At 33.0% G+C, this 19,310-nt stretch overlaps 3 protein-coding genes across 4 annotated transcripts in view; 2 read left to right on the plus strand and 1 right to left on the minus strand.

Moving 5' to 3' along the window:
- The window catches only part of LOC117692238 (putative leucine-rich repeat-containing protein DDB_G0290503), a 1,014,555-nt gene that overhangs the window by 144,404 nt on the left and 850,841 nt on the right, over positions 1 to 19,310 (plus strand). The gene's annotated exons all lie outside the window — the stretch shown is intronic.
- LOC105324720 (uncharacterized) lies at positions 1,332 to 9,618 on the minus strand. Its single transcript, XM_011423879.4, has 5 exons — positions 9,163 to 9,618; positions 5,646 to 5,783; positions 4,905 to 5,022; positions 2,909 to 3,118; positions 1,332 to 2,285 (listed from the first exon to the last, which is right to left on the minus strand). The coding sequence occupies exons 1-5, from the start codon at positions 9,525 to 9,527 to the stop codon at positions 2,061 to 2,063; spliced, it is 1,056 nt and encodes a 351-aa protein (XP_011422181.3). The 5' UTR covers positions 9,528 to 9,618; the 3' UTR covers positions 1,332 to 2,060.
- Positions 10,812 to 18,323, plus strand: LOC105324722 (toll-like receptor 4). The gene is made up of 3 exons (XM_034479681.2): positions 10,812 to 10,850; positions 11,009 to 11,078; positions 15,483 to 18,323. Exons 1-3 carry the CDS (start codon positions 10,812 to 10,814, stop codon positions 17,924 to 17,926), a joined length of 2,553 nt encoding a protein of 850 aa, XP_034335572.2. The 3' UTR covers positions 17,927 to 18,323.

The following is a 19,310-nucleotide window of genomic DNA, read 5'->3' on the forward strand; positions in this document are numbered from 1 at the left end:
TTCAATACACAATCCAAAATAGAAAGTATACGGGGATTTTGCATTGCATCAGCCATTAATAAGCCCGGATGAAAAATTACGCGAGGTGTCCCGAATACCTTTGAATGGAGAATAAACATTTCATATTGTAAATCTCCGGTAAAAAAAAATGTTTTTGTTCCTCTAAACTTTTATGAGTGAAAAAGGATAATTTGTTATTGAAGATATCTAGGATATTTTCCATTTCATCGATTTCAACTGTTCTTCTTTCACAGGTATGTGTATGTTTATTAAAAATATCATCAAAAAGTGATGGAAGCAACGCGGAGCGGGGACATAGAAATGCCGGGCGTCCGTCCGTTTGTCCGTGTTTCCGTCCGTCACACTTTTTGTAAGTGCTCTCATGCCTACAGATTTTGACGGATTTTCATTAAATTTATACCAAATGTTTATACCACTAATACTTTGGTCAAGTTCGAAAATCAGCATTGGTCGATACTTTTTGTTGGAGTTATGGGACTTTGACCACAATAATGACTCCGTTTTATCCAAAAATTGACGTTGTAAGCGCTCTCATGCCTACAAATTTTGATGGATTTTCATAAAATTTATACCAAATGTTTATACCACTATTACCTTGGTCAAGTTCCTAAATCAGTCTTGGTCGATAGACTCGATACTAGTATACTGCTTGACCGGCAGGGACCCAGGAATTCTATTCTTGTTTAGAGTAGCAAGGTAGTAAAGAATTCAAGATCGAAGATAATTAGAGTGTACTATACAGGCTTATACAGTGAAAGAGGAACTAATATTAACTATGGACAACAAGAAAAATCAAGATCACTGTTTTGTCCAGGTTCTCTGACTGATCATCGGAAAAAGCTGAAAACGTTAGCAAGAAGTGTATTCAATGATATCCAAACTAATATATTTGTGAAAAATAGTAGATCAAAGCATGAAAAATGTACCCTAAACACATCAAGAGTGGTTGTGTAGTTCAAAACAAAATTGAAGAAAGTTCCATTCCCTTTAGGGCAGGAACCAGATAGAAGAGTCAAGCAGGGTGCGATGGCAGTTTGTCATAAAAACTACATTTTTGTACCTGCAAAACGAAAAATGTCAATTAAACCATTGGACATAATTTTGCTATTTTATTCTTAAATATAATTTCCCAGCCCTGGTTCCGCATTCTTCATCAAAAGCAAGTTTTAGCCTGCCTAGTTACATGAAGCTGAGTGGTAAGCGCATTGACCACACTCTGCTGTGAAAGTGGGTTTTACAGATGAAAGTATAAATACATAAATTTCCTATCTTTCTATAGCATATTATATCAAATTATAAAGAATGTGAAATCGTTTTATGATCACTTTATTTCTCTGCACACATAAAATTAGTGCAATTTTGTAAAGTCAGTTTATGACCAATAGTCCCCAAAACAAAATTACTGACCAATTGGCACTTTATTTGTTCACCACATGCATTAAATGTTTGATGCAGGTTATACCTACACATAGTTAGAATCCACAAAGTAGTCATAGAATCACAATATTGAAAATCAGCTTCTTTGCTTATCTTAAACAAGCAAGTCTGTCAACAAAATATTCAGTGCAAAGGATATTTCTGAACATCTATGCCTTTTCACTTTCTGAGAATGGAGGGTCATGTTTTTAAAAATCATCACAACCACTGACTAAAGGGTCGTGATTTTCACAAATTTGGTATAGCCTTTATTGCTTATTCTATCCATGCAACTCCTTTTCCCTGCTTTCCAATATCAGAGAAGAAAATGTTGAAACAACTTGAGCAAATTCACTACAAGACCAATAGGGTGGTTTCCCATTGGTCTCCTGGATTTGGAAACCACACTGTATAGTGCCCAAACCAGAACTACCATCGGATGGGCACTTAATATGTCCATCAGATGCAATGAAGTTTTTAATGGTTTCAGTGACTGTATTTTCTGAAAGGTTTTCCTTGTCTAGATAAATTTCACAATTCATGTTCTCAGTGCTTCACTCAGAAAATTAGCTTTTTTTGGTAGTTTCACATACTAATACCTAATTTATAATCCTTGGCATGTCTCAACTATTTCTAGCAGCCTCTCTTCTTACTTGCATTATCTTTATGAGCAAAAGAGTCTTAAATAAATCTTTCCGATCTTGTCTCTTCAAAAAATTATAGCACTGACTGTAGTAAAATTCCGGTTTTTCATATTCATTCAGCTTCAGAGATCCAGGCCTATTTACAGGTGTATTCTGAATTTTCTCAATAGCAGCTGGATGAACTTTTAGCAAAGTTACTCTTACCTGCAAAACACCAATATCAATATTTTACAAATATAAGTTCTGTCCTCAATCATAAATAAAATCAAATAAAAATTGATTATGTATGTTGTTGATAATTTTTAAGATTTAGTCAAATTTCATAGAAATTCTATAGATTTTTACACTCTAATTCATTAAGTGTCAACCAATAACTACCTGTTAATTTGCAGGTAATTTAAGGAGGCTAGGTAGTCAACACAGTTTACCATCAGATCTACCTTTTTTTAAATGATTTGTTTAGCTATAAACTATCATTTAGTAAAGAAAAATTCCATAAATTTCCCCCTTTAAAGTTTCAATGTTTCTTAAGTCTTCATACAGAGCTCTTCTTCTTAAAAAGATTTATATATGTATTAAAATAGAGACAACTATCCAGCCTCTTTAATGTTATCATGATATCATGTCATTTAATATAGTTCTTTATAAGAATGTTTTTATTAGGTAAGTAAAGCATGGTTGTTTGAAATAACAATCTGAGACATTCCTACTTGACATAAAAAAATCTTCAAGGATTTATGGGTACAGTGCCACAACAACTATGACACTTCATACTGTGACTTTGTGGGTTTACTATTACCAAGTTTTAACCATACAAAACTGCATACCAAGGTCTTCTCAATGGTGAAGCCAAGAATCCTATCAGATATGGGTGACTGCTCCAGGTATACAAACAGTTCACCAATATGTTGAGACCAACTCCATTGGTTCCCAGAGTCACAGGTATCTACATCGTCCAATGTGTTACATGTAGCTCTGGGTCTCTTTGTCGGAGGAGGAGGCAAATTATCATCTTCATTTGATAAAGCTTTCTTCACCTGAAATAAATAAATGTAACTTTCACTAGCTTTGTTTTCTTTCTAAATTGGTCTGTCAAACAAAAAAGCAATATGAAGTTCAATCAAAGGTTCAATTTTTTTAAATCTTCATCAAATCATTTTCTAGTAAGAAATTGATCAATCTGCTAAAAAGAAATATACATGTACTTTATACTCCTATGTTCTAAGTGTTCATGTGAGAAAAACTAAACAAGTGGATGGATAGACTAAAAAACTTTCAGTCTGATGGATGAGGAAACCCATAACACATGTAGCATAATACAACACGTTCAAGTGTTGGGCATGTAATTAAACTTAAACTCTTCCTTTAAACCACCACAAGGCATAATTCCTTGAGCCACCTAACTAACAAAAGCAAGTGAAAAGCTGTCAATGTGACAGCAAACCAGGTTTTCTTCTATGTGAACAGTATCTCTAATCCATTACTCAACCCTGACTTGATAAACACTACCTATCCAGAGAAATTGAGTACATGTACTAGTAACCTATATGCAATATTCTGCAAGAAAATGACCAAGTTCAACAGCTGGAATTTTTTCATTAATTATCAAAAATCAAAATAAAGGTAATACTGTAAATTCCTTATATTACACGAGTACTTAATCCCCCCGCTGGTTTGCATCAAATTGAAAGAATATAAAATCACGGAACTTGGAACTTTTCTCCTTATTTCTTATATTTTTCAACTCTCTGAAAATAATTGCGAGATTTTATAATCTGCAAAGGATGCTTCATGTGATTTTATGCGAATATTATTTCCTCCCGTTTAATCAGAAATCTACAGTATGCATGTACAATAAGTTGAAAAACAACAGCTTCCCACAATGAAAACTGTAGGAGTAGTTATCTGTATAAAAGGGTACCCTATATGTAATATTCTGCGAGAAAAATGTTTTGTTACAAGCCTGAATTTTGTTCATATACTATCAAAAATCAAAATCCAAGAAATATGCATATCTCTGATATACAGTCAAACTTTGTTATCTCGAACTACATAGGACTGTTTAAAAACTTTGAGATATCCAAGTATTAGAGATATCGAGGGTAAAATACTTAAAAAATAAGAGGTTGGGACTTGCATATCAGTATGACAAATCCTTTGTATTCGACTGCAGTCTATGCGAAGGACATCGGACCGTCAGACCTGACCGATATGCAGAGCCTCTGGTCTGATGCATCTTTTTATTTTACAGCGGACCGGAATGGATATATAATTGAGAACCTAAACTTCCTATCTTGAACTGTAGGAGGAGTTATCTGAACGATAGAGATACCCTTTTGGCAAATGCCAACTTATCTGACCTGGAACAGTGCCGCCAGAGCAGCCCGAAACCTTATTCTTTACAGGACTGTTGTTGATAGAACGACAGGCTTAAGTAAATATGTAAGTAATTACAAGTTTGGTGAAGACTGGATGAGCGATACATTAGATATGGTCATCAAAAGGCACCTGCTCTAAAAACTTCAACTTGCTCAAAAACTTAAACCAGCTTTAAAAAGCTTAGCCTCCTCAAGCATCTGAAACCTATGGCTCAGATCCTGCATTCATTTCAAGCATGTCAAGTATCATAAGATGCACCATCCATACAAATATGGTGAAGTTTGGACCAGTAATAAATTAGATATGAGGAGACCTGCTCCAAAAATTTAACCAGACGTTGACACCAAGGGTTAAAGTATAAGCTCCCCCGACGCAGTCCTGATGAGCTCAAAATATTTCTACTGGAACATGAAATATGAACTGTTATCATTGCTGTGTACATACCTCACACACAAAGATAACTGGGTTTTCCAAATCATCTCGACAACACAATATATCAGCTTTTGACGATGTAGTTCTACCCAGGATTTGAGCTTTTTGTGTAACTATAAATGGATGGCTCCTAAAAGACAAAGTCAAATAATTAAGCATAGAAAACTACTATAATGGCAATCTCTTTGCCTCCCATAGTGTAACTAATGAAAAGAGTCCAATGGTCACATGAAATACAAACTACAAAATTTAAGGAAAATCCACTCTTGCTAATAAAGGTCAATTTACTCAATTAGATATTCCTGAACAAAAACAACATCACTCTTTAATAGTAACTACCTTACAACCTTCAACATTCTGCAGATATTTGAAATGTTAAGTTAACATTGTAGTCACCTTTTTTCTGGAATATACATTTTTATTACAAGAAACGCAGTCTCGAAGATACAAAGCTGAAAATATATCTTACAACGCATAGTAGCTGAAAAAAACCCAAAAGCTCTTGACACAGATTTATTAAAACTATGTTGTCCTGGTTTACCTTTTCTAAAAATATCATCAGTCTCAAATGTCGCATAGTTTAAAAAGAAGCCCACTGTGACATACTTAACTTTTTGAGTTACACATCTTATTATTAGGCCCTTTGAGATATCAAATGACAAGAGACTGACAATCATGCATGTTTTGATAATGTCTAAGACAAATGACCAAAAATACACACAATTAATGTATTGACACGAGATAAATACTTACAAAGTTGATAATCCAAAAGCCTGCAGCACCTTTTCAAACAAAACCTGGTATTTTAACTCTGAAACAACTCCGCCCGGCTCAATTTGGGAAATTATGGATGCTATGCAGTGGTTTATTTCTGTCAATTTCCCTAGGAACCTGAGGAAAAAATTATACAAATATAATGAATTACAGATATATAACAAAGTAAATCCAATGGTTTCTAGGACTTTGCTATAACTGAGCTTTACTGTAATTAGTGCTATAATTTGGCAGCCCTACTTGTAAGCTCCCCTGGGAATTGAGGATGCTATGCATCATTCAGGACTCCCCATGGGATAATTTTAGGGGTAATTTGTTGACATCATGTGGAGCAATTTAACTTTGCAAGCAAGACTGTAAACTCTATCACTTATATTTTTAAATCATACTAATTTAAATAAAATCTAGGAACTAAATGGGGGGGGGGGGGCAGAGGGATCAAACACTTACAGAAAAAACCTGGTCTTTTTCCAATGTAATTAATACTACTGAACTTTTATTGACTTTCCAGCTATCATTGAAAAGCCATTGATTGTGCTATCTCTGACAAGCTTTGTACTTAATCTAGTTATATATCTGTTTCCAGATATAACTGCATTTAATGGCCTGAAACTCTCAGTGAAACCATAGTTTTTCATTTCTCTTAAACTTTAATTCTACTGATTCCCAGTAACATAAATACCATCAAATGCCAATAAATCTAAATATCAAATATATCTAACCACAAATTTATAAACAGTTCAATGCGATTCTTATACCAAAATCACATATTACATGATTTATCTGAATCATTTCCAATTGAATTGCAAATACGGGTCACTGCATGGCCACTGCCAGATAAACTGACCACTATATAACATAAGAATTAAGATCAATGCATAACAGGAAATTGAGTTGCAAAACTTGAATACTGTATCAAAGAGCCTAAATGTGATGTTCTTGTCAGGAAAATTTGTTTTCACTGGGCATGATTTTTTGGATTATTTATAAAGTGAATTAAAGGAATTTTCTCTGAGGATGTTCTAATTCTCTTGAGGTAAATATTTTCAAATGTGTTTATATCCTTAAAAAACTAGTATACATGCTTTGATTTAATAAACTACTTATAAGGTAATTTATCCATTCATCACAAAAACAATGTCTGACGTAGCTCACGTGTAATTATGTACATCTTTTCCATGACTGGAGTATCATAATTGTAATCACATGTATTTTAATACTTAAAACTTAAAGAAATTAAAACATAACTGGGCTGTGTGGATTCATGTATGTCTAGTACTACATTTACACCCATCCTTATATTAGGTTGATCCTCTTATTATTAATGTAACATACATGTATAATATGAGGCCTCCATGCATATAAGGACAACCTACTCGCATACATGTTTACAATTTAAAAGTATTCATTAAGAGGATACTTGAATTATTCTTTTATCTCTCATTCTCCTAACCCATATCATTTGGTGCCATGACCAACGTCCCCCGTGAACTAAGGTTTATTCCTGCCATAGAGCCCAGGATGTTGAATTTCTAGGCCAAAGATATTTTGGGGGGGTTAGGGGTAAGACAATCAGAGTGGTTTGATTGCTGGAGCCAGATAGCTCCATCATGCATTGCAGTAAAATGGTGTTTTTTAAGCAAACAATGATGTTCTGTTACAATGCACTGGTGAGAAATAATCCTTGGTGAAAATTCATGGAATGCCAGAACAAAAGATGAAGCTAATTTTTTTTTTTGGAAGAATATCTTTTTTTTTTCTTACATTTTAAAACACAACACGTTAACTTAGGTAGCAAGGGATAGTTTCGGATAAAGTACCCGTCAATATTTTTGTAAAATTGAGAGTTGCTGTACTTGAAGGCTTATGAGTGTTGCTAAAATTCATGAAATGATTTTTAATGTTTATCATTAGTTAGAGGGGTGTCTCTTGTTGAAATTGATATGCAATATGTAGGCCCCATAAATTAGGTACATGTACATGAGAATCAGAAGTAAAATGCGAAACTTGCAGCTATGACTGTTGTGTTGACTTTACACAGTGAAATTGCAAGTTACAGACGGTAGGTAAAAAAACACGAAAAGTAGGTGGATGGGACATTGTAAACTATACACCGGTAAGTTTCTGACATGTGATAGTGCAACATGCACGCGGTACGGAAGGTCAGCCCTCTGCAGGGAATTAGCGGGGGGGGGGGGGGGGGTCAACAAAGCTGAAAAATCATAAAAAATTAGCAAAATTTGAAAGGGTCAAAATCTCATAAAAACCAGTATGTAGAGAATTTTACAGGTTTGACTAGTAATTTTCTTCAGAAATTGGTGATTGGCCTTATAAAGAGTGAATTAAAGGTAATTGTGCTGAATGGGAACTACATGTAGTGCTGAAACGAATGTTCGAATATTCGTGAATGAATAGTAAATATCTAATATTCGAATGTATATTTAGCATTCGAATATTCGATCACATGTTTAACACCCATATCAAGCACTGTAAACTATGCAGCATCGTGTTATTTCATTACAATGGAAAAGAGAAGCTGGAAACATTTTACTCTGAACGAAAGTAAAGACAAAACCATCTATGACTGCAATGCTTGGAAGAGTCTATTACTTAACCCAGTAATAGACTCTTCCGCCATGCTTGTTTACCTTGAAAGTAAACACAGGGTTTACATCGAACGGAGAGAAACATTCTGGATTTTTCAATTCATATCAGACGCTGAAGAAAAAATTGCTTAAATGTTTGAAAGAGTGTGAGCTACGGAGAGTTAATATCGAGTTAATATCGAAAGGTACATCAAAATTTTTTTTTAAAAGATACCTCGATATAATTTGTTTTTTTATTAAAATAAACAGAATATTTCCGGAATTATGAGCGTTATCAGTTATCTTTTTAATACTATATCAAACATGGCACAAATATTTGGACTGACTTACGAAGTTACGTATCGGTCTCATACAGGAGTCAAGACTGCAGTATATTATTAAAGAAGTAATAAATCTTTTGATTGTAGTTGATGGAAATTTTTTAAAAAATCAGTATATGATTATGTGCATAAAAAATAAATGTGCACCCAATTCAATGGATACTCATGCATTAAGTGTCAACTTTGAACTGACGTGTTTAAGCAGTCTACACATACACCCACGTAGTAATACAAACTATCATATATGCTTAATACCTTGTCTATGACATCTACAAATATTCGAATACGAATCGAATAGCTCTCACGAATATTCGAATACTGATTTATGGTATTCATTTCAGCACTAATGGGATCTGAGGAAATTCTAGTTACAGAGTTCCGAAGACATGCATCCCTTGGCTACAATGAATTGTTTCAAAAAAACTGTCCCATGCCACCTTCAAACATAAAATATAATCTGTTAATTGCATGATCACGTTATTTTCAATAGCTTGGTCACAATATTTAGCTTCTTGAAGCTATACTAACCTATAAAGAAGATTATGCTTTCCTCACACGTACCATTCTTACCATTTTGATATCAGTGGCTCTCTTAGAATGTCATTCTCCTGGGTTCGAACGCGCATCCTCCACTGAACCTCAGGCGAAAAAGCTTTTTCAGTTGACATATCTTCTAAAGAATCGTAATTAGCCTCTAAATCACATGCGTTGGTACAGCTTTCGACTTCCAGATAGTCCTCATCAAACAAATTAAACAATCGCCACCGGTTTACGATTATTTCAAAGATGTCACATTGTCTGCATCTGACACCGAGTTTCTCCACAAAATTAGAGCCCCATTCACTAGTGCTCTTTGGGAACATGTTCACTATTCCTGTATCATCGGAGTCAGACATCATATTTTGTGAACTTGCAGAGGTGTCCGTTACACTCATATTAACCAGCTGTTAACAGAATCGAAGTTTACCGCTCCTAGGCCAAGAGTCGATCCTCCATCACTGTAAGGTAACTATAATTACTGTATTATACAGTATTTACCTTATTGACGATAGAGGCTAATGCATACACACACAAAATCCCAATCAAAACTTACTGTTAATACGTCACTAAAGTTTTAAATGTATCAACTTAATTATTTTCAATATTCAATTTTTTTTTCACTGAATGCAGAAACTGAAAGGTATTTTTCTTCTTAAAATATTTAGTAAAGATCGACAACTCTTGTAAAAAAAAAAAAAACTAGTGTTAACAATTTTTTTCAGTCCAAGGTAAATATAGAAAATGAAAAACATTTAAACAGTTAGATGTAGACTCATAAAATACTGAAATTTTAAAAGGTTTTGATTATACTGAAAACATATGATTTCTACTTTTAGACAGTTATATTAATTAGATGTAGACTCACAAAATACTGAAATTTTAAAAAGTTTTGATTATAGTGAAACCGTATGATTTTTGCGAAAGATCTTCGAGATTAGCCCATCTGTATACATATTTTTAAAATTAAGTTGATTAAACTTTAATTTCAAAACAATTCATTACATCACAAAAAAGCAACTCCAGAATTTTTTTCCAGTAGGGTACGACGGTTATTTGAGTTTGCCCCGGGGGGAGGGGGGGGGTGGGGGGGGGGTCCGAGGCATATTTTAGGTAATTTTACAATGTAATTTAATCAAATTTGAATTTTGCATGGGAGTGGACCCCCCTGGCGCTGTTGGAGATCTTACGGCGCTGTCACGGCGACCCCACTACGCTTCTACGGCGTGTTTATCAGAACACAGACCCACGGCGCGTACTTTGTGCACGTTCAAAGTGCGCGCCGTCGTATGGCGTTCTTAAATGTTCAAGGCGATCCCATCACGACGGACGAAGATGCCGTTGCGTTGTTACGGCGCTATAGGAGACTCTGCTGCGTTTACCTTGGCGTTTTACATTATTTAAGGACGCAGCGGGATCGCCGCGAGGACGCAGATCTGGTGTGACAGGGGTTTAACTGATAGCATATGTTTAAAATTACAGAGCGGAGAAATTTAAGCATTTGAATCTTAAATAACAGTCTGAAACTGGGCTCTATTAACGCACAGTCGTTGACTTCCGGGTTTATCAACCAAGATGTCTTCCACGGGCCGTAAACTGTAAGTACGTATCCCCATGTTAATGAGTAAGTGGATTTTTTCTAAATTATAAATTTGTCTATCGATCTTTTCTTATTGACCACTATGGCATTGTATTTAACGCAGTTAGATTACTACTTGAAAGTATTTTTTAGAACCGTTTCAAAGGCACAGAATCATACATTTAAAATAAATAATCACATCATATCTTTGTATTTGAAATAAGAAAAAAAAAATGCATTCTCATTCGTGGGCTGCATAGTAGTTTTGTTTCATGTTTAATTTATGATCTTTTGTTTTAGATGATGTCGGGACATAATCCTAAAAGCATGGAGTACACACACCGTTGCATTTCTTTAGTTTTAGTAATATGTAAGTAGCCTAATTTTACTGTTCTATGGTTTAAAAGGAATTTCTAATAGATAAATATACAATATTATTCAATATTTACATTATTTTGCAATAGTTCCTTATAAGAACCTAGGGAATAGCGAAAACGTTTATTTCCGAGTGAGATTTTAAATGACGATAGAATGATTGCTGCACGCGTATATTGTTCGACAGAGAATTATTATAAACATAACAAAATGGTTATGTAAAATAATTTGGTAGAATTTGTCTTTTTCAAACGTAAATATAAGTAATAAACAGCAATTTTGTATAGTTTACCGGGATATGAACTTGGTTGGTACATGATTAAATCATTTGAGAAGCCCTTCAGGCTTCACAGGATTTGATTACGTGACTAAGTTCATATCCCGGTGACCTTTTTACATGCTGTTTATTTCTAAATAGCATGTCGATTAAAAGACTTCTTTTTACATACGAAATATCGAATAACTATCTGAATCAATATAAACCAACTCTTTTTTCAATATCGAAACATAGGTAATCACAGATTACAAAGCTCACCCAGACGGGGCATCGCCTTTATCCTATAATATTATACGATATTGTGTCATATAAAATATGATACAATATGATATTGTCATATATATTGAAACAATATGATATTGTTACATATGACATTGTATCAATATATGATATTGTATAATAAACTATAATATGGTATTGTGTTGTGTTATATATAATTGTATATCATTAATACAATATAATAAAATAATATTATATATTATCATATGTTACAATATCGTATCACATAACAATACTGTAACATATGATATGACATTGTATGATATGATACCATGATATCAATATATGATATTGTATTATATAGTAGTTTTGTTTGATATTGTATCATATATTATATAGTAGTTTTGTTTGATAGTGTATCATATAAAATACATATTATATTGAATCATATGATACAATATAATAAGATACAACAATGTATCAAATGATATAGTGCAATATCATATGCTTCTCTATCTTGGGATAAAATTATGTATCATATAGTACAGTGTCATATTATCATATCACATGATACAATTTTATGTGATACAATAATACATTTTATAATTATATAATAGTGTTGTGTTGTGCATGTACTATGCCTAAATAGTAGTCAGGGTTTGATAAATAGTGCACGAGCCGGAGGCGAGTGCACTATGTATCATACCCTGACTACTATTTAGGCATAGTACATGCACAACACAACACTATTGTTATTATTATGCCGACTGTTGAATATACTGACGTGCTTTGCTATCAGTAGCTGTGACGTTCGAGTGTTGACAAGTCCCTAAAAATAATCACTTGAAAAGCAAGCGTTTTTTTGGTTTTTTTCTTCAAATTAATCAATTGATTTGTTTGTTTATTTAATCAACAAGTTGTTGTACAATAAAAAGTCAACAAAGGTTTATGTTCTTTTCAAGATATGAGAGACGTTTGGCCTTACCGAGAAAACTCGAAATATTTAGCAGACGAAATCTCATTGAATTTTTTTCTTGTACATTCTTTATCAAGCGTCATTTAAAAAAGCGTTTTTGTGATTCTCATGTAGAATTTCGTTGAAAAATGTTCAATCAATTTGTTCAAAAGTTTATAAGAAACTTAAACTTTAAAATTACCGCCAATAATGAAGTGTTTTTGGAAAAATGAATAATTTTAATTGCTTGATGTCAGTCGTGTATATCTACGTTATATATATATATATAAATACCGTAAGATATATTAACGGCGAATATAGCGTAGCGGTAACGTGTTGGGCTTCAAGCTGGAATGACTTTAGCGTCGTGAGTTCGAATCGCGCTGTCGGCGCTTGAAAGGTTTTCGTTGAAAATATTTGCCGTGCTCTATTTCGGCATAGTATGCTTACGCTACATAAATCCTTTGATACTATGCGAAAATAGATGAGTATTGAATATATAGTGACAAACTGACAGAAGGCATAATAATACAATTTCATATTATACCATGATGACTTAAATTATATTATTATATATAATACAATATTGTATCATATGATACAATATTATCTTACAATATTATGTGATACAATACTATGTCATATAATAGAATAACGTATTATATAATATTGTATCATAATATACACTATAATATATAACAAAATCATGATAATATCATAATGTTATTTTTTTTAACAATTTAATATTGTTTCATATAACACAACAGTGTATCATATCATACAATACTGTATCCAAAAAAACATGTTTTATAATTTAACTACAAACACATATATCAAGCAAGTATGAGTAAGGTTTGGGTGAAGTTAGGACCAGTAATAACTAAGATATAATCATCAGAGGGCACCTGCTCTTAAAACTTTAACCAGCTAAAAACTTTAACCTTATTCAGCATCTTAAAAACCTGGCTCAGATTCAGCATTCAAGCCTGTCAAGTGTATCAGTATCATAAGACTCACCATCCATGCAAGTTTGGTGATTTTAGGACCTGTAGTAACTTAGAAATGGTTATCAAATGGCACATGCCCCCCAAAACTTTAACCTGCCTCAAAAACATTAACTAACTTCCTTTAACATCTGAAATTCATGGCCCAGATTTAGCATCAAAGTCTTTCAAGTTCATAAGTAGGCCCAGATGAATCATACATGCAGGTTTGGTTTGGTGAAAATACGACAAGTGATATTTTAGATACAGGACTTACACCGACGCCGGGGGTAGAGCATAAGCCACCCCCCCCCCCCCCGATTTCGTCTTGGTGAGCTAAAAGAGAAATAACCACATGTTATACCTATACAAAAGTAATTAGACGTCCTTCATTATTTTTCTCTCTGCTTTGACTAAAAATTCAAGTCCTCAAGTCCTATATTTTTTAAAAATAATTTCGGCCTCCTTGTTTTAGCAAAACCGGAAGTGAGAACAAACATTCTTTATATATTGTTACATGTTCATTTGGTTTTAAAAGTCTTTTGTGTAGGAAAAAGAGTTAGTTGCTCAAAAGTATACAGTTTCTATCAAAAATTGTATTAATGAAACAAAATATTGACCGGTAGGGACGACGGCTGTGAAGATAATACATGTCATGTACATGTAAAAATAACGATCTAAAAATAGATTGCTGCTTTAGCACTATAACCTGTTTTAAGATCTTGCGCGAGCAAACTCGTAACATGGAAAATTTATGTAGTATCTGAAATAATGAAAGGATTTTTTTTTTGCAAAAATTCTTTTAGCTTAGCATAGGTGTTCTTTGTAATACATCACGAAACGACAAAAAGTATGTTTGATTCTATATCTGCATGCACATTTTATCTTATATCAGTCCCGCTTATTCTGTGAAGTTTGATTGCTATAGTTATAACTTTTACTGAGATTTCTTCTGCCCAAAATTGGAAGAGGAAAACTCAGTGAGATATTTGAGATATCTCAAAAGAAAAATACATTGTTTATTCATTGAGAAAGGCATTATGCATTGGAATTAAATTGCAAGTACATGTATTAAAAATAAGCTCACATGTAAAGGTGTTTATGTAATTCATGTACATTTTCTCGTGAAAATTGATTATTTAATATAGAATGTATTGAATATTTAAATAGAATAGCCTAATCATTCCACTGCCTAAAGTTAAAAAGCTCATACACAAGGGTTGTGTGGATTGTTATTGATTAAAAAGACATTGAAAGATAATACATATGTAAATTTGTATATTATATATGTATATACATATTAAAAAAATTCATAAATCATATTTTTTTCTATTGCAATACATGAGTATACTGATATCCCCTGATGATAATCAAATCATTGTAAACTGATCAACAAGAAAACAGATTGTAATACATTTAATACCATATACAGATGGTACAAAAATTGTTGTCGTTCAAAAATAAGAAATGGCAAACCACTTCAAAATATTTCAACATATATTTGGAATTGGGCTTAACAAGTTCATCACAACTCGTATAAAAATTAACAATATTTTAAGGTGATTTGTAAATGACGTAGCTCCAGCATGTGATACAAAAAACACTACTGATGACGTCATAATACAAAAAACACTATTAAGTAGTAAAAACAATCCCAATTTTAAAAAAATATAACAAACAAGATATATTTACATATGCAATTGCAGCAGAAAACACACAATGATTACATGAATGCAATTATCTAACAATAATGCTGTAACCATTGAATTAATTAATATATGGATGTGTTTCATATATACAAATGTAGATGTCCTTTGATGGGTAGCATGTCATTTCTGGCTATGATTAAGAAAAGCAATAGTGACACTTGGTTGTAAATTAGGAGTCGAATGATTATCATTTCATAAAATTTGTAATCATATATTCACATACATTCACACAGGCTAGTTTATTCTGTATTTACAGATAGCGTATTTCTGGTGATGACAGAAAGTTGCCGAATTTCACACTATACTGATGATTGTGGAAATAAAGGATTGCTGTGGAACTGTAGTGGCTTTAACATCTCCAAATTACCAACACTGTTACCTCCTGAGTTAAAGAATCGCACTATAACTCTGGATTTATCTTTCAATCATTTTTCTTACTTGACAGAATATACGTTTCGACAGGTAGCCACCTATTCCAACGTGACTTCAGTAATTTTAAACCACAACAAAATAACAAGGATCGAAAATCGGACTTTTCAAAAACTGACCTCCTTGTGCAGTTTGGATCTCTCGTTTGCAAACCTTGAAAAAAATCAAATCGACTCCAATGTATTTTCTAAACTTGATGAATTACAGGTTCTTCTAATTCATCAAAACAATTTTCAAAGATTGGGATACCCTGATATACAGCTTTCAAAACTACCTTCATTGAAACACCTAAAAATTGATCTCTTTTTTGGATTTGCATTTACAAAACCATTTGAAAATCTTACAAGTTTATCTCAACTAGAATTCGAAATTCTCAACGATTTTAAGTTAACCAGTACTTCTTTTCAAGGTCTTAATCGCTCTCCAATCAACAGTTTAATTATGTATTTTAAAGACCACGTAGATTGTGACGTTTCAGAAGACATCTTTTGCTCATTTCCATACTTAAATCAAGAAATTCAAATAAATTTCGGTGGTAGGTGCAGTGTTCATGTTGCATTAAGGTCCCTGAAATGTTTGCAAAATCGTGAAATACAACAACTTGATTTAAGTGAAAACAAGGAAACTTTTGAATCTGATATAATTATCATAGATGATACATCATTTGAGTACCTTGTCAACATCTGTGTAAGAGTGCTTTATTTAGGAAACAACGATATTATCTATCTAAAGGCAGATATATATAGAACAACATTATGGGCTTGCTTAAATACTATCAGCCTCAACTATAATGACATACAACATGTTGATTTGAATGCAATTTTCGCTTTTTTCACTTGTCCATTACTGCAAAGTATGGATTTATGCTGCAATACTCAATCACCCCGTATTGCGGTAAATAACTCTACGTATCTTCTAAAGCAAATGCATCCATTTCTTAAACTTTATCTACCAAAGAATCTTAAGGTTTTTGACTATTCATATAATTTTATTCACGATGCCCATGAATGGCCCTTGCAAGTAGAAGTTTTTGGAAAAAGCATGGAAGAGTTGTATCTCATAAAAACAAACGTCCCTCTGATGATAAAAGGTATTTTCAATTTTCCGTCACTGTCTATCCTCGATTTATCGAAAAATGACTTTGCAAACATCCACCCTGATATATTTCAAGGCGTAAAAAACCTTCAGCAATTACATGCGGTTGATGTCAACTTAGATTTTACTAATAATTTAATTTCCGATAGATTGTTTAAAAATCTGAAACACTTGACTAAACTTGATATTTCTAAAAACAGGTTAACTTTTCTACCCTCTTTCCTTTTGGAAGACCAGAAGAATTCTTTAACAGAGATTAATCTTGATCATAATATGTTCTCTGCACTCTCAAATTCCTTGGTGGAACTAGAAAATTTAAATACACTCTATGTGCGGTACAACTCGATATCAAGGATATCTGAGAAAGATCAGAGATATTTTAAATCATTTAAAAATTTCTCAATTTATTTAGAGGGCAATCCGATTTCCTGCACATGTTTAAACGCCCAGTCTTTGAGATGGATGAAAAACCATCAATATGTCTTTTCAGATCTTTCTGGGTTACTCTGTATAGAGAGTAAAACTGCAATTGTTGAATTGTTTAACGAAAACATGTGGCGAAGATTTGAACTAGATTGTCAGACCACCGAGTGGCTGATATTTTCTGTTGGATTGCTGGTATTAACATTGTTAACACTCATCATAATAGCTGTCATTAACAGATACCGTGTTCATTTGGAGTACGTTGTTCTAAGAATAAAACAAAGATGGAAAGGCGTTTCTTTACCAACCCAGGGAGATAAGTTTCTGCATGATGTCTACGTTTCTTATTGTGATGAAGACCTTTCATGGATCACTGATAGTTTATATCCAAGACTTCAAATCTTAAATTTAAAAGCGTGGTTTAAAGAAAAAGATTCAATTCCAGGAGGTTGGGTATCGGAAGAAATTGTCAACTGCATCAACGATAGCAGGAAAGTGATATTTATCGTGAGCGAAAGTTTCCTGGACAAAGGATGGCAGTCATATACTGTTCAAATGGCCATAACACACGCATTTCGTAACCAACGTCAAAAATCGATTGTGGTTATAATTAAAGATGGACTTCCTCTGGAAAGACTACCAAAGGAATTCAAACACATATGGTGGTGTATTGAGCATCTTAGATGGCCAGAGGATGATACAAATGACGATATGATACTTTCGGAGTTATCTAATGTTTTGAAAACTGAATAAACATTGTACTTGACTTTTGGAGAAATTCTTATTTTGGATACTTGTAGTTATTTTTTCTTCATTTTAAAAATTTCGGCTTAAAATTAGTTCATGAAGCATCTAATGAACATATACAAAGATAAAAACAGAGAGTATTTCTGGAAATGTTTTGATAAAACTTTTTTTTCACATTCGACAATGTAATTTTTTATTTTGTTTCGGAATATTTGCAAGATCAGAGCCTCTGGGTTGTTCTTTTTCAACCGATCTCAGGTTTAGTAATATGTTTACCAATTGCATGTACAAAGACCTAGGGTTGACTTGATGTAAACCTGCAAGCAAGCGAAGGAGACACAGTTTAGTCGCGTATGAACCAATTGCAAGCCAGGCTTCTGAGTTGATTCAATGTAAAAAGGAGTGTTGCTTGATAAATAGATCAAGTTAATTTATAGGGATTTTTTAACGGGATACATAAATCACAAAAATTTAAAGAAATCAAATGACGAGTATTTGAAATTAATTTGTAGTATATAGAATCTTTTTCTTCCTTGTATTTCTATGTAATATTCCTTGTTTTGTTATTCGAATTCAACTTCAATATCAAATTCGAAGACAAGATAAGTATTTTTGTTTTCCTTGTATGTTATTATGTATCTTTATGCGGAAACTATGCAAGACAATTACAAAGGTTAACAGAAAAACCATTATTATATGCTTTTACACATATTTGACTTATATATTGTCATACTGTAATCGACAGCAGGCATTACAACGTTGTTCCAACGTTGGAACAACGTCACCCTTAAACGTTGAAATGACGTTAAATATGAAAGTTGAATGGAAGTTTAAATTTCGACGTTGATTCAATGTCTTCTGACGTTTATCCAATTCTGATTTTGGTTAAAAATTGTTAAGTTTTCGTCATTCACCTCTTCGTGTAATTATATTTTCTGAACAATTACCAAAGTATAGTTGAAATAATTATACAATATATCAAATTATTTCATATACAACAAGTCACCAAATGTAAGATAATACTCATGCAGTTTATTTATTTAGTGATTTTATATCCTAACAATAATTCCTGATTAGTCAATAAGGACCAACAAGTTCACAATAACGCAGGTGATACACATTTTATAAATTGGCTCGAATCACAAGTGTTATTTCTTCTGAACAATAATTTGAAAGATCTTCCTTCCGTCTCTTTCATCGAGTTTTGGAGGTATAACCAAGGGACTTCCAATTTTGCTTTGTTACACGTACACGATCCCAAACAACATCTGCAAAAAGAATGCTAAATGTGTGCATTCAATAATTTAATATTAACGCCTTTGATCACTCAAAATGTCGAGCGTTTTTTAAACCTAAACACTGTATTACAAACAAGTCCATATGCATGGAA

This window comes from Magallana gigas, chromosome 9 (genome assembly GCF_963853765.1).
Source record: "Magallana gigas chromosome 9, xbMagGiga1.1, whole genome shotgun sequence".
Taxonomy (NCBI): Eukaryota; Metazoa; Mollusca; class Bivalvia; order Ostreida; family Ostreidae; genus Magallana; species Magallana gigas.

Excerpts from the sequence above, each read along its gene's own strand:
- LOC105324720 (XM_011423879.4), bottom strand. The coding sequence starts at position 9,527 with ATGAGTGTAACGGACACCTCTGCAAGTTCACAAAATATGATGTCTGAC. Across the intron at positions 5,784-9,162 it reads GAGCCACTGATATCAAAATG|GTTCCTAGGGAAATTGACAG; the intron begins GTAAGAATGGTA and ends TTTTTTCCTCAG. Across the intron at positions 5,023-5,645 it reads GCTTTTGGATTATCAACTTT|GAGCCATCCATTTATAGTTA; the intron begins GTAAGTATTTAT and ends TTTGTCTTTTAG.
- LOC105324722 (XM_034479681.2), top strand. The coding sequence starts at position 10,812 with ATGGCATTGTATTTAACGCAGTTAGATTACTACTTGAAA. Across the intron at positions 10,851-11,008 it reads AGTTAGATTACTACTTGAAA|ATGATGTCGGGACATAATCC; the intron begins GTATTTTTTAGA and ends CTTTTGTTTTAG. Across the intron at positions 11,079-15,482 it reads TTCTTTAGTTTTAGTAATAT|ATAGCGTATTTCTGGTGATG; the intron begins GTAAGTAGCCTA and ends CTGTATTTACAG.